The 16,445-nt window shown below is 43.2% G+C and overlaps 1 protein-coding gene across 1 annotated transcript; it reads left to right on the forward strand.

The window, feature by feature from the left end:
- The first annotated feature begins 968 nt into the window (after window positions 1-968).
- On the forward strand, window positions 969-10,400 carry tmtc4 (transmembrane O-mannosyltransferase targeting cadherins 4). Its single transcript, XM_070914689.1, has 18 exons — window positions 969-1,063; window positions 1,180-1,383; window positions 1,494-1,609; window positions 2,665-2,881; window positions 4,644-4,735; window positions 4,945-5,041; window positions 5,349-5,441; window positions 5,640-5,801; window positions 6,044-6,246; window positions 6,525-6,696; window positions 7,087-7,218; window positions 7,351-7,430; window positions 7,547-7,654; window positions 7,781-7,922; window positions 8,098-8,212; window positions 9,603-9,715; window positions 9,875-9,944; window positions 10,133-10,400. Exons 2-18 carry the CDS (start codon window positions 1,222-1,224, stop codon window positions 10,279-10,281), a joined length of 2,223 nt encoding a protein of 740 aa, XP_070770790.1. The 5' UTR covers window positions 969-1,063; window positions 1,180-1,221; the 3' UTR covers window positions 10,282-10,400.
- The last annotated feature ends 6,045 nt before the right edge of the window (window positions 10,401-16,445 follow it).

A 16,445-nucleotide genomic window follows, 5' to 3' on the forward strand; every position in this document is an offset into this window, starting at 1 on the left:
TGAAAAGTGCAAAGTGTTGCATTGCAAAACAACACTATACAATATTTACAAAAACTAGGAAGGAAATAAATCCCAGAAAGGCAAAATAAGATGCATTAGAACAACATGGCAGCCTTCATAAGTATGTAGAAAGTATCAATAAAGAGCATGATCAGCATAAACGTGTCTGAAACTATACAGTGTCATCACAGTTTAAGACTTCAAAATCAGTCGTGAACTATTCCAGGGAAAGGAGTAGTATAAAAACAGATTTTCTGAGCTACGCATTGTAGGGACCTGTTGCTGAATCCAGTCTGCAGAATGAGTTTGATCATCTCCAGATCTCCCTGGGAGAAGTGAGGGAAGGGGTTAAAGGCCCTCCTTGAGCTTTTAACCGCTTTTCACCTCCGCGAAATGACTGATGTCAGTTTGTCATTCAGTATCATGTGTGTTTCTCTGTTTAACCTGTAAGAGCTTTCACAATAAGCTTTAATGTGTGTATGTGAAAATTGAAATGAAACCATACTGTACCCCACTTGCCATTAACTCCACTTTGGCACTACCATTACACCTTTTCAACTATTGGCTGAAAGTGAACATGTGACAATGACGCTTGACCGGAAGAGTTGGAGCCCGAGCGTGTATATTTGTTTACAGCCGCGAGTACTCCGTCTGCACGTCGCCGGGGCTGTCTTATGCGACTGAAAATCTTCACAGTTTTCGGCTAAATCTTTAAAATAGACCGCGCATAATACCGACATAGCTACTACCGTGCGTCTGTAATGTTTGTGCCGTATAAATTCGGATAGCATCCGCTAACAAGACATGCTAAAGTCACGCTTTATTAGCCTGCTAACTTCAACGGTACCCTTCACGTTACACTGTCATGTGTCAGAGACAGCGTAATTATTTCACCTCTATTACAAAGTGCTGAGCTAAACACCACGTTTATGTGCATGTATAATCGTTGGCTCCTTCGGCGAGCTAACGTTTACGTTTGCTAGTTAGCCAGCTGGCAAAGAAGCTAACATGGGAGTTAAACAAGACAGGGTGACCTCTGACAGCATGTCTCTCAAAAGATAAGGTGTGAGTCAGTGTATAAAGTATGTTCTCAGTTTTTACAACCCATGATTTAGATTGTGTTACAATCAGCTGACACAGTATGACGCTGTCTGCCTGCACTCGTCCTCTTCTCATCAGGGACTAGATGATGATACAGTATGACCAAAGACCCGGTGCATCATGGCATTATCTGAAGTTTATTGGGATCACCAAATACCTCTGCCAAAGCTTGCTCCAGTCCAGGCCAAGGTCACTGTCGCCCTGGTGGCTCTCCTGTGCTTCATTAACAGTTATGACGGGGAGTTTGTATTTGATGATTCGGAGGCAATTGTGAACAACAAGGTATTTTTCTCTCTGCACTAGTATGATACCCACAAGTACAAATATGCAAAAAATCGCATATTAGCATCAACAGAGTGATATATCGGTCTAATTTTATGTTTCTCTTCCAGGACTTGAAACCAACAACACCCCTGAACAACATCTGGAGCAATGACTTCTGGGGAAGCAACTTGAGTAGCAACTCTAGTCACAAATCCTACCGACCTCTCACTGTCCTTACATTTAGGTACATATCCACGCATATCTACTGTGTGAATAACACTTGTTTCTGATTGGCTGCCAGGTTTTAACATTCTTTAACAGGAAACCACAACATAGTTCCTGGCAGCACTTTAACATGAGGGTGCATGATATGTTAAAAGAAAATTCTGGTTTATTTCAACGTGCCCACTCGCTGGGGCCATAACAGGCCATTACTTCTCTGGCTGGGGGAGAAATGATGGGCCTTGGCTCCACTGGTGCATCTAGGTCAGTTCTGCTAATTTCCTGCCCGGTTGAGGTTGTCTGCAGGGTTCCTGGGAGAGTCCACATATCGCCAAGTGTACTGACCTGTCAGCTACTGGATTCCTGGAATCCTCGTGCCCAGAAATACTTGAAAGTGGTAGGATATTGACACAGTTGAGTCAGACCATGGGACAACTCCGTCGATGGCAAGAGTGAGCTCGTTTTCAAGCAGCTTATACAGTTGAGCTCCATTTAGGGCAGCATTTAACTCACGGCATGGAATTATGAGGTGCCGCTGAGGGGCTACTTGTGACTTGCGGCCCTCCCAATCCTCTGTGCGTAGGTACGAGACAGACCCATAGGCCTGCTCAGAGGTATCACAGAAAATGTGGATCTGTCGACCACTGGGCTGGTCTGAGTGTAGTGCTGCATAGCACCGTGGCAGGGTGACACTTGGAAAGATTGTGAGTTCCCCCTCCCATTGACTCCAGGCTCTTACTGCTGGAGCTTGATGCAGTCTTACACTGGTGCAGACTTCAATTACGCACAGTTAAGAGTACTTTCCAATCTGTTGCCGCCTCAAGTAACGAGGTCACTTACTGGCGTTGCCTTCCTAACAGTTACTGTCCTATGTACTATGTAACAGATACAACACACAATGACTGATACACTTTTTTTTCACACTGCCCCAATGTCATCAGGTCACATTAGGCTTTACAATAGCTCATACCCCCCCCCCCCCCCCCCCCCCCCCCCTCACACACACATATTTCTGTACTTTTCTTCATCTGCCACATATTTAGCATTAGGTATTATTTCCCCATCTTCTTGTTGCAGGCTGAACTACCTCTTGGCGGGAGGCCTGCACCCTGTTGGCTTCCATGTGCTGAACATCATCCTCCATGCTGTCATATCTGCCCTTATGATTGACGTGTTTGCTATACTGATTGGTGGACTGGCTTATGATGAGAAGGGTAGGATCCTGAACCACGCTCCCAAAACCTCTCTGCTTGCTGCCCTCTTCTTTGCTGCACACCCAGTTCACACAGAAAGTGTAAGTAGAGTTCAAGTTCGAAAGTGTTTATTTTTTTATTGATATTAAGTCTATTGGAGTTCTTATATGCTTGGCTCTCACAGTAGCATTAAATAAAACAAGCAGGGCAACAGGATGCACTATAGTGTTAGTACACAGAACAGTAGATGCAATGCTGACAAGACACATTAATGTCAGTAAAACATAACATACTGTATACATCATATGATGTAAACTCCTGTGCTAAACAAGTGCTAATCAGTGTGACCATACAGAGAGCGGGATACTTTGATAGTTATTTGTATGATGCATACTGATTCACATTTATGCCAGATTTAAGAGTGAGTGACACAAACACCAAACTGTGCTCCAGTTTGCCCAACAGTCAATGCATGCTTCAAACTGTGTTGTCTTTTCAGACAAGCCACAAAATTACATAATGGTGTCTGAAAAAAGAATGCTGTAAGAAAACACTAATCACCAAATACAGCAAAAAGAAAAACAACCACAGTAATCAGATCATTGCTTCACACCTGCAATTTTTAGTTGTGATTTAAAAAAAAAAACTGGCGTGACAGCAATGAGTCTGACCTTGCATTAAAATAATTGAGACCTGCTTGCATTTCCTACTCTCGCTGCTTCCATTTGTTTGACATAGTAAATGACCAGCCTGAAGTGTTTACATGTAACTTTATACAGATTATGAAATAAAAAGTTTTGTACCTTTGCATATTCACACACTGAATGAGCCGCAGAAACAGATTGCTCTTTATTAGTAAAAAGTTTAAGAATATTGTAAGCAGAAGTTTTAAATGAAGTCTGAACTCTGCATTTGTGTTTAATGTTTTGAACAATGAAGAAAAACTAATTATTCTGACATTTTCATCCAACTCTTGGTGCGACGAAGGCATTTTTTGAAATATAATTAATATTCACGGTGTTTAAACTCATGACACATGATAGCAAAAAACAGTAATTTACATATTTATATCAGCTTTTTTTCCTACTATAGCCTGATGGACCAGTTGTGCCCAGTTATGCTGGCTACCATTCTTGCTTTGAACTTGGGCTGGGTCAGGAAGAGTTGCTGTTGTGGGCCTTTACAACCCCTTGAGACATTGCACTTGTTGTGATTTTGAGATACAAATACACTTTTCTTAACAACATGGATTCCCTACAGCAGCACATCATGGCATCTTGACTAGTCCAGAGGTTTGATTGGTAAACATGCAGTGGTTCCATGCCAAGAACAAAAGCCCCGTCTCAGCTGGGCGTGCCGGGCAAAGGTGCGTGTGGTAGCACAGCCTGACTATTAGCTGTGTTGGGATGCTTATTGACCTGCCAGCATATGTGTGTATGGTGTAAAGCCTGGCTGGAAGGCAGCAATTCCCCCTCTCTATTCTCTTTAATCATGCAGGTCAAGGACTGGGTGAGACCTGGGGGGTGAGAGGCAGGCAGACTGTTGGCTTAGGCCTGCTGAATGTATCAAAGCAGGCAACCCCAGGATGCCAACCATACTGTACCCACACACTATATAGAGCGCACACACCAACAGGCTGATAATGAGAGATTTTTCCTACATCTGTGAATAAGCCTCCATTCATAACTGGATGCACCTTGCAAAACAGAAGGTGTAACACAAGATGCAACAATTAATGAAAGGATGCACATGATATTGCTGTTTCTTAATGTATAATGTCATTTGACTTGTTTTTCTGCCTTGCATATCACATCTTTCATGATCTTGCTCTTTCTCTCCCTTTTCCCTCTCCATCTCAATAAGGTGGCTGGCATAGTGGGTCGAGCAGATCTTTTATGTGCTCTGTTCTTCCAGCTCTCCTTCCTCACCTACTGCAAAGCTTTCAACAGAAGTAGGTATCAAACACGAGTATTGCTCTTACTCATGTACACTGTAATACTGTACTGTACAAAGGACTGTCCATGTGTGCTGATTAGATATAGTGGCAGCGTCAAACAGCCTGGAGCTGGAGCTGTGTGTTTTTAAATGCATCTGTTTGAACACCTACATTTGAATCGTTAACTGTCCATAACTGGCTTGGTCTTGGCTTTGTGTTCCCAGGGAGTGACAGAGATGACAGGTTTTCTGTCCAGTGGGTTGTGGTCAGCCTCTTGCTGTGTGCTGCAGCGATGCTCTGCAAAGAACAAGGCATCACAGTCTTGGTACAAAGTTTTTTTTTTTCAGTTTTTTTTGTAAAGCCATTTTGTTGCGAGTTGATGATTTCATCACATCCAGTAAGAACAATGTTAAAAGAGAGACCTCATCAGTGATACATGATAAGTACTCATATGTTAACACTTGAAGACATACCAATTGATTTGATCTCTTCTTGTTCTTCTTGCTTACATGAAAAACCTGAAAGTCTCATGTTTTTCATATGTATGATAGGAGCTAAAGATCCATTTTGTTGCTGACCTATATACATTTTAAATGCCACTTCTTCTTCCCTCTCTATGTATTTGCCTTCAGGGTGTGAATGCAGCCTTTGATGTCCTCCTGATCTGTAATGTTAATGTGTATGAACTCAGCCAGAGGCTACTCCTTAGGAAGAATCCACTCGATGTAAGTTACAGTTTGTATACCCTCCCCCTCTTTTCTGTCATAAATTATGCACTCCCTTGTATGATTAATGTCACATCACATACCTTGTCTATGTAAAGCAATATGAATTTTAGCTCTTTGCGCTCATGAAACAGTGCTTGCAAGTAACTAACGTGGATTTTCATCTGTCAGTGACAAGTGGTAATATTTTTCTGACAGGTGAGTGAGATATTGCGAACGGGATTGCTTACACGATTGGCTCTCATGGGTCTTGGAGGTCTTTCAATGCTCTATGCACGCTGGAGGATCATGGGAACAGGACCACCGGCATTCACTGAAGTAGACAACCCTGCCTCTTTTGCAGAGAGTATATTTCTTAGAGTGAGTAAGACTTTTGTGGTTTTTATTTAGTGTGAGATGCTAATCATTAAAAACATATGTTCAGATCTATGTAATAATTAATTGACTCTAATGAAGCGTATTTCTTTTAGTTTAGAATATTAGGTTTGCCACAAGTAACCGTAATCATTTTTAAACTTTGATTCAGAATTTAAAATGCTTTTCTCCCCTCATCTTTCCCAACTCTCTCCCATTCTGCACCCCTCCTGTTCTTTGATTGGCAGATAGTGAACTATAATTACTACTACTCTCTGAATGCCTGGCTGCTGCTGTGTCCCTGGTGGCTGTGTTTTGATTGGTCCATGGGCTGTGTGCCTCTCATTAAGTCAGCCACTGATTGGAGGATGGTGTGGCTGCTGCTCCTCTGGTGCGTCCTGATAGGCTTGATAAGCCAAGCCTTATGCTCGCAGGACAGCCAGAGAAGGAGGTAAGCGAGCACAGCCATCTCACACTCGCTGTAGATGAAATGAAGTACATGTTGGCCTCTCTAGACTTACACTTGATTATGAAAATGGTATCATAGCCACTGTGGTGTGACCAGAGCACTGTTGGTTGGTTCCTGTATTTAGGATGATTTTTGGAATGGTTTACATTAGTCTACATTTCTTAGCCTAAGTTTCTTCACCATACAGTTCCACACTTTTGAGTGTCATGTGCATCTATATAATCCTCGGGCATTCAGTGACCTCTGTCTCTCCCTGCCAGGACTTTGACCTTGGGTCTGGTGCTGCTGGTGGTCCCTTTTCTGCCGGCCTGTAACATTTTTTTCAGGGTGGGCTTCGTCATTGCTGAGAGGGTGCTCTACCTGTCTTCGGCTGGCTATTGCCTGCTGCTGGCCTACTCCCTGGGACGCTGCTGCTGCTGGCCCAAATACAGGGTAGGGCTAAATCACACCAAAAGGATCACACCAAAGTAAAGGATGCCTCACCCTGATGAACTCTGTTTTCAGCAAAGAGTCAACCCAATGACCTTTCTATTTCTATAAGCCACCAGGTCACACTGTCTTTTAGTTAACCGCCTGTTTATGCAGCTTTGATGATTCAATAAGTCAGTGATGCAGAGAAGGGACAGGCATGAGAAAGGGCTAATGACTCACCTATAAAGGGATGATAACAGCAGGTGGTTCCCACTTGTTACGTAGATATATTTGCAGGCTATTAACTCTTGAGTCACATATCATTTATTTTTAAGCGTATGGGTTATAATGACTTACAGTACATGGTTGGCAAATGTATTTTTACTGGGGGTTTTTTCTTTCTTATTCCAGAAGCTACTGTGTGTGTCGGTGCTTGCGCTGTTGTGTGTGTATGTAGCTCGCTGTGCTCTCCGCAGTCACCAGTGGCGGTCAGAGCAAAGCCTCTTCGCCAGTGCCCTGTCTGTGTGTCCGCTCAATGCCAAGGTAAAATATCTGTGTTTTGTGTGTTTTCCTGCCTCTTTACACCATGCGTCAGTAAAATGTTCCACATGTGTAAACAAATTTCAGCCAAGAAACTGAAGTCACACTCTGATGCCTCATGTGCTGATTCCTCAGGTCCATTATAATGTAGGTAAGAACCTGGCTGACAGAGGGAACACTACCGCTGCTATCAAATATTACAGAGAGGCAGTCAGGTATGTCTCCTCACAAGCATTAGCAATACAGTCAGCTACTTTATTGAAGTTGAATTATGGCAGTATATGTGAGAGAGGGCTGCGTCATGTTAACTGCAGTTTTCTGTGAATTTCAGGCTACATCCTACTTATGTCCATGCCATGAACAACCTGGGGAATATCCTGAAGGAGAGGAACGAACTGATCGAGGCAGAGCAGCTGTTGTCTAAAGCTGTTTCTATTCAGTACGTCACCCAACACATAGGAACACACTGATCACTACACACAGACGTTTCATTTGACTGATTCCAACACAGAATATCTTGAAAAAGCTCCCTACCGATAGCTTTGTGTTTTTTAAATCCACGCAGGTCTGACTTTGCTGCAGCTTGGATGAATCTGGGTATAGTTCAGAACAGCCTGCGGAAGTTTGAGGAAGCAGAGCAGAGCTACTGGAATGCCATCCGCTTCCGGAAAAAATACCCAGACTGCTACTACAACCTAGGTCGCTTGGTGAGACTCTAAGATGTAAACGCTATTTAGCAGCTGCTGCTTTTAAAACATAGAGAGGCAGTATACTTTCACTACAAGTCAGTTTTGGATGATGCTTCTCTACAACTTGGATCGGTTTTTGCCATACATAGAAAAGGGAGAATATAATAACACTATTTCTCTCTTGTCATGATAGTATGCTGACCAGAACAGACATGTGGATGCCCTGAACGCGTGGAGGAACGCAACTGTCCTGAAACCTGATCACAGCCTGGCCTGGAACAACATGGTCATTCTGCTGGACAACACTGGTATCAACAAAATGCATCCACACACACACAGACGCTGTACATACAGTACATAAAACCAACTGCTAGTGATTTAATTAAAAAAATCACACCTCGTGATTTGAACCTGTTGTCACTCCAAAATTGATTGACTGGTGTTTTAATATGCAGAGAGAACAAAAACAACTTTTTTTCATGCTGCTAAAGGTTTGTTTACATCAGAAATATTATAATTTGTGTAATGCCAATAAATGAAATATGTAATCACATGTAACAATAATAGTAATAATAACAATAACAACAATAATAAGCGCTCCCTGTTTGTGAATCTACGTTCATTTACCATTTTAGTTTCAAAGAACTCTCTGTTCTGGGTGCAGCTTATTCCAGCATTAACAGCCAAGAAACACAACGTTGTTATTTTGGAAAGGCAGGAAATCTAAATGGCCAACAAGATTAGACCGGAAGAGCAGGAATCAGTAATGCTTGAAATTTATGTATTAAAGCTTTGTGTTGTGAGTTTTGAAGGCACTCTTCCCTGCCGTGTGGAGAATGCTCTGATTTCCAAACGCTCGAGCCGTTTTGTCAGAAGCTGCTCCCACGGGGGCGGAGTCTCCCAGGAGGGCACTGGAACTGTCCAATCAGGGCCCAGTATGTTCCTGATCAAACATGGGCAAGCACAGCCAGAACAGCGCCCCCTCAGAGTCCCCCCACCGCATTTGTTCCCCAAATCTGACAGAAATAATTCTACCCCTCTCCCCAGCTCCCCACCAAACAAAAAAAGAGAAAAGAAGAACAATAGGTGTCATTTTCAAATAGCAAGGAACTGGGAATATTCTTTTCTCTTTGATGTTCACCCCCCCTCTCTTGTTTTGATCATCACAAAAACAAAAGGCAGAACCAGTGTAGATTCAGGCAGATGCGCTCAGAAACAGTCACACATGTAGTCACATGTTGGCAAGCTGTGTCTGAAGGGCACAGGCCATGACTCGGGACATGACGGTCATTGTCTCTCTGTCTGTCTCTCTCTCTTTCTCCATTTCTGGCCAGACATCAGACGGGTCTGTGACGGAGATCAATAACCCAGTGGGCCTTGTGTTCAACCTTAATTAGGAGACTAAACCGCTCCTCCATGTGTGGAGAGGGAAAAACTCTGCTCTAGACACTGCTGACAAATAAAGCAAGCAGTCAGATTCTCTCTTTACCAGCTGTTATTACAGTTGCGTCTCTGCATTTGTGTTGTTAACTGTGTATGAGTGTTAAGACACAGTTTTAGTAGCATGTATGTTGGCTACCATATTGTGTAGATGACTAAACACACGTGCATGTATCTGTTAAGCCATATGTGTGATGTGTGTATCACTAAAAATGAATGTCTGACATATTTTCTACTGTCTATTTATTTGTCTTCGAGGTAACTTGGGTCAAGCAGAGCTGATCGGCCGAGAGGCTCTGAAGCTCCTCCCTAACGACCACACTATCATGTTTTCATTGGCTAACGTCCTGGGGAAATTACAGAAATACAAGGTCAGCTAGTGTAGTATAAACATTTCAGCTCAGAATATTATTTTTCGTGCATGTTGATGATGTTATTCCTTACAGGGTCCTCCATGTCTGCTATGAGTCAGGAAAGGTACATTTCTCGATATAATAAAGATAATTCAGTGTTTTGTTTTTTGTCCCCAGGAGTCAGAGGGCTTCTTCCTTCACGCCCTTCGGATCAACCCAAATGCTGCTAGTTGCCATGGCAATTTAGGTAAGCTACTATAACTTTGGTTGTCTCACATATTTTACAGAGTTGATTAGAGATTCTAGGCACTCGAAAGCTAAAAGAATAATTATGCATGCAGAAGCAATACTGTGACCTGTATTGAATGCACTAAATGAATAGAATTAGAATGATCGCTGCTTCTCAGCTTGAACAGCGTTTCTGTTTTTCCTCAGCTGTGCTGTATCATCGCTGGGGAAAGCTGGAGCTGGCAAAGAAACACTATGAGCTGTCTCTAAAGTTGGACCCTGAGGCTCCTGGGACCAGAGACAACTATAACATGCTGCGACGCAAACTGGACCAGCTTAAACGCCACACACCCTGAGGGAGCCTACTGGGACCCCTGCCTGCCATAAAACAAATTTTTCCATTGTTCCACTTGGTATTATTTTATCTCACTAATTCCGGCTTTATACCATTTGGAAATAAAGACCATGATCTGTGTATCGGGCTCTGGTTTTGTTCTTTGGGGGGAAAAAAACAAAAGGGAAGGCAATATGTTGCACAGTTGTAAGTTGTCATTTTGTAGCTTTAACTATTATTAGAGACCATTTCATATGTATGAGACTGCTTGTGTACCAAGTATCTAATTTGATTTCATGGGTGTGAGATGTGTCGGGGGCAGGTGTGCTGGATGCCTGTGCTGGTTACATGGTCGTCTGCACTGTGCTGTCTTGCTGCTTCATTCGAAGGCCATGTGGAACTGATCCATGGTGAACCCCATCCTCTTTTCATCTCTGACCCTGTGTTGTGTCAGCTGGACGGAGCACCATGCATGTGTGGATCCAGAGAATCTATCTAGAATTTATTTGAGTTGGCCCTTTTTCAAGAGTTCTGAATGTTCCTGTACTCAAAAGCTACTATAGCTTGGACCAAGAGCTGTAGTCTGCACACGGGACACCACAGTCTTTATTCAAGCAGAAAATACACAGCACGTTGACTGTCCGTGAGAGGCCTCAGCTGGTTACTGCTACCCACTGATGGGCTAATGTGGTTATCATGTTTGTTTTTTAATGCCCATCTCCTTTGTTCCTGAGTGGGATGGCACTCGGAGGTTCAAAACCCCCTTTGCTTCCCTGCTCCTCTTGAAGCCTCTGTAGTTAATGGGAGAAAGGTGTTTGTGCTGGGAAGTTTTTCTGAAGTGTCCACAAGGAGACAAGGGGTCAGCTCAGACAGGAAACCCATGGCCGGTGCTGTATGAAAACAGCTCTATAGCACAGAGCCTTCAAAGGGAGACGGGGATGATCTCCCCGGGGACTATTCACGCACGCACACACATACATACTCGCACACAGGCCTGCTCCTCTTGAAGAACGCTGCTGAGTGAAAAGGCGACCCCAGTGTGAAACATCAGTCAACAAGTGTGCACCCGGGGTCAAAGGTCAACACACTTCTATTTTTTCACCTGCTTCCTACAGCTTGCAGGGAACTTTTGAAGCTCTGGCGGGCTGGTATGGCTTTGCTTTAGGGGCCGCTAAGTTTGTTTACACATACAGTACAATACACCAGTTGATGCTTTGAAGCTTGGAAGATGTTACTGATATGCACTTCAGGGGGTTCCACAGCACACACGACCATCGGCGGCCTCTGTGTATGACCTCCTAAATATGCAACTAATATCACATGATGAAATTTCCTTGTTACTCAACTTTGTTTTTATTTTTGCTGCTTTGATGTAAAGAATCAGTGGTAGATATATTTGAAACCACAACAAATAGCCTACACAAACAGCACACTCAGCATATTGTTGAGTTAAAGATGAAAAGATGTTTCAACAAGACTCATGTAAAGGTCAATGTGGTGAAAGGGCTTCATGCTATGGAGCGAGTGCAGACAGAATAAGATCAAAAAGGTAGTGGACAGTAACATTCAAAACCGAAAGCTTTTTCCTCATATTATTTTTCGTCATGCAGTGTAACATGCAGTGCTGCCGATGTACGGTTGGCTACAAAACCATCAGCTATTCGCTTTATGTACTTATGGATCCTGTCTTTACTTTCTGTGTGATCCTTTCATTGGGGGCCTGCAGCTGACTGTCTAGCTGCACAGCTGTGCTGGCACATCAGTGGGGGAGCCCACTTTTATCATAATCATTCTTTGAATACCTTTCATTATCATAAAATATGTGAGTATTAAAGGGATGGATTCACCGGCCCCGCCGACATCTTCATTATCCATTCTGACTGACAAAAACCTGCTGTCCTAGGGAGTGACATTAATAAAAGATGGGATACTAGAGCCTTATGAAGTCCTCTCCTTGTTCTCTGGGTTTTCACTGTACACCTTTTACCTGCTTGGATGCTCCATCACAATGATATAATGAAATCAAGTCCCAGGAGGGGTTCTTTATTGTGTTCTATTAATCACACTGATGAGTTTTGATCATTGTAATCAATGGATTTGGGAGAATCATGTCTGATTGTTCACAGTCAAAACCACTCAAAAATCTGTAATACTAAATTCAACAAACTCGTGATGAAAAAAACACACATTGTCATCCTTTTGTTGCAGCAGCATATTCAACAGAAGAACAAGAAGCAGGGGACCACTAATTTGAACCCACTGTTCAAATTTTGGAACAGCAGGTGTGCTAATTTGCATCTGATAAGCACCAACAGCCGCCGCGCCAACAAAATAAAGAAACACAGGGCTTATCAAAACTGCTAAAATGAAATGTCCCGAGACATTAAATGAAGCAGCAGTGGGAACACATGTGATTGTCACCCTGAAATTGAGTGACTGGGATTGGAAGAACAGGACCTTTTGATTTTATGATCTTAGATGTATGGGTGAGAAAACCTAGACCTTTTTTTGCGGCTAACTTGTTGTTTTATTGTATTATGTGGTATTTAGAGACTGGCAGCTTGAAGCGCACACACACACACACACACACACACACACACACACACACACACACACAGTCACAAACATACCGTACATCTCTAAGAGTGGCTTTGACAGAGTTCGCATCAATGTGACAGGATGTGATCAAGGGCAGTCCTGTGATGTGTCCGCTGGGCCTCTGTAGGGCCCTCACTGTCCCTCCCACCCGCTCCCCCCAACCGCAACAATCCTAATGGGCTCTGATGGGCACCTCCATCTTGCCTGTCTAATTGATGTAAATACTGCGCATTTGAACCCGCAGTCCTTCCCACCATCCCAGCCTGCCCCTCCCTCTGTTTCTTATAACAGTAGGGGTCAGAGGTTAGGCTGACTGAGTGATCATTAGAATGGCAGCCCTTATTAGAGCAGCAGCTTGTCTGACACCCCATCCACATCCCAGAGACGGACCCACCCTGTCCGCTTCATCTAGATCATATTACATGACACGACCTCAGAACAGATACTACCAGTGCACTGCAACACTGTAGGCCACTAGGGCACGGTGGCATTTTCAGAGGGGTCCCCTCGTCTGTCACAGCGCTTCCCTGACACCACTCTGTCCGTCTGGCTCGGATGCACTCTGTCATTTTAAGGAGGGCTACTGTCAGTGGGTATTGGGACCGTTGTGTCTACATGCCCTGGCATTTTCAGTGGTGTTCCCTGTAACGTAGCATCTAGCCACCCTCTTGAGAGTCCGTGATGTCTCGGCCAATGATTAATAGTTAGAGATGGGCAATAAAACGTCCAGTGTGGCCAGATGCTAGCCAGGGCTTTGCTGAACTGATATAATGGACGTAGTCTGCCAATTTGGCTCCCTTACAAAGCCTGGAAGTTCCCCAAGATTGATTCTGTTTCTGTGTAGCGGTGCCCTGGGGGCTGAATGTTGAGGATGCACTCTTGTGAAAAATGTTGTGGTGTATTATCTTCAGTTGAGGAAAGCACTAAATGATTGTGGATATAACAAAATGGCCAATATACTCACTGACATTTGCATGCAACAGTGAAAATTTAAGCCAATTTATGATTTTATCATTTCTTAAGTCAAGGAAAGGCTCTCTGGCTGTGGATGAAAAGGGGGGGCTGGGATCATTTGCAGCAGGAGCCTTCTGAGGCTGTTTTGCAAAACAAAACGAAGCAGCTAGACCCTTATTGAAAAATACAGTGCAGTGAGACGGAAATTTATTAACTGGCACCAGTTAATGTGTGCATTATTCATTTCTGGTGAGCATGAAAAATGATCTAAAGAGGTTTGAAATTGCAGACGCGCAGGCTGACTGCACAGTGGCTGGGCTTGCTGGTTCGTTTCATCCTCTTGCAGGGGTGTTTGGGCAGAGAGGTGGAGGGCTGGAGGGACAGAGGGATGGAGGATGGAGGGGAGGAGTGCGAGCCCCTTTCTGGACAGTAGGGCTTTCCAGTAACAGCTGTGCTTCTCTCACGAGGGGGCGGCAGCAGCACTGGGAGAGAGGCTGCTTGGGACAGATGGACCAGCCCAGCACCACCTCCCCTCTCACCTCCCACCACCGCTTCTCTTATTAAAAATACATCTCTACCACTATGAATGTGTGTCGCTGAGTGTATGTACTCGTGTTGTATGTGAGTGGTAAAGTCACTGAGAAGGCTCTTGCTCTGTTTTACTAACTGTATTCAAAGTTTTACTGATGTAAGTACAGTACCACAGCTGCTCTTTCAGGTGGTGACTTCGGGCAAGACTAGTGCCGTTTCACTTTTCTTTCTGTTTCTTTCTCTTTCAATGCTTAGTTTCCTTTATCTTGTCCTCTTGCTTTTGAACCCATATCTCTCTCATCCTGCCGTTTTCTCTCTGACTTTCTTCTTCTCCTTCTTCTCTCCACCACTGCTACAGTAGGAGGTGGTGGGCAGGAGTCGGTGCCAGTGGCATATGGCTTTCCACTGTGCTAAACATTCATACAAAAGACAGGCCCATCAGTCATGGCTGTGGCCGGATGAGGGGAGAGAGCAGGCCTCTGATGAATGGTGTTTAGGACTTACCTGCTGTTAAAACATTACCTCCCAAACACCAGCTCCCTGAAGCACACACAACATTAAGAACTGTATAATATCGTGAAATACGGCCCTCGTGTGCACACATCATGTACGCCAGGATATAGCAAATAATAAATATGCTTCTTAAACCCCTTGCACAAACCCCAGGTCAGGCCTTCATAGACCAATTAATGCAGAGCATCTGCTGTATAGAGAGAGCATGCTAAAGAACTTCCGAGCCATTTTAGGCAGTTTAATAAGGAGGAGAGCTGCTTCCTGCTTGCTCCAATAGCTCTCATTGCTAGAGTAAGCATGGAATGGGTCTCCTCGATTAGACCAAATTAATCCATTCTTCAGGGATTCTTTTTCTGGTTCTATGGTGAAACCGGCGCGCCTTTGTTCTTCCTTGAGCCCCGGTGTTTTTTCTGCCAAATTTAACAGAAGGCTCGGAGGGTAACAGGGGTCCAACCCAGTATCACCTTCTGGAGCAGAGCAACTAGCAGAGAAAGACAATCAGCCTGAACCCTGCTGTCTCCAGCACAAAGTGAAAAGACTCTAATTGGGCTTTTTTACGCTGCATTTTCCTGCAGGATTGCTGGATCATGAAAAAGCAATTAAACCTCAGAGCTGCAATTCATTCATTCTCATTTTTATCCTTTCATTGGAAAGAGACAAATTTGAAATCACTTATGTGAGTCAAGACTTATGCTTATTTTTTCGTTTTTAATATGAGAGACCAGCTGTCGGCTTTAAGGATCCAATCACATATTTAGACAAGTATAGTCAAATTACAAGACAAGGAAGGTTAAGGTCTTTAGTAAATTATCTCAAAGGTACCAGTGCAACTTCAAAGGAGATCTTTAAACTGCAACGTTTTTAAACAAAATGCCTCACCTTTAAAAAGTGTAACACAAATTCAGATAGGACTGTAGTTCTCAATGTTACATCTAGAGGCAGTGCTGCCCACAAATCCATGACCTCAGGACTGCAGACAAAAAAAGTAGTCAGAAAACATTCAAAATGTATAATCTTTATAAAATGTTGTTTTTATTTTGTCTGTAAAGGGGAGAATATGTGCCAGTCAAAGAGCAAGTTAGAGGTGAAAAATGAAACATCAAAGCGTGTCGTGTGGACCTTATGGAAGTACAGCATCTTTAAATCACATTTACTTTTAGTCTTTGACAGTCACGGTGTGTGAGTGAATGAGCCATTCCTGCAGTTCAGTTTTCAGACCTGACAGAAGTGTGTAATACATGTGTTCAACATAATCACTGATATTTTTAGGTTGAAAAACCTGAAATAAAAATCTGATAATTCATCTAATTCAGATCATTGATTACATCCATGTGGCCTGAAATTTCAGGTTTTCTTTTCTTCAAAATAATAACAATGTATTCCCCCATCAGAAATGATTTCCTAAACACACTATTTGAGTAAATATTTTGTAGAATTCATAATCCAGAGGAGCCTAAATTAAAGTTTCACTTGCTGTGTTGTAAATGATGAAACTAAGCACAGAAATCCTGCTTGCTTTTTCAAGCAGAAGAATCAAAATCTCATTTATTAGGGGCAAGTTATAAATCTGTCGAAAAAAACAAACAAACA

This window comes from Enoplosus armatus, chromosome 11 (genome assembly GCF_043641665.1).
Source record: "Enoplosus armatus isolate fEnoArm2 chromosome 11, fEnoArm2.hap1, whole genome shotgun sequence".
In the NCBI taxonomy this organism is placed as follows: Eukaryota; Metazoa; Chordata; class Actinopteri; order Centrarchiformes; family Enoplosidae; genus Enoplosus; species Enoplosus armatus.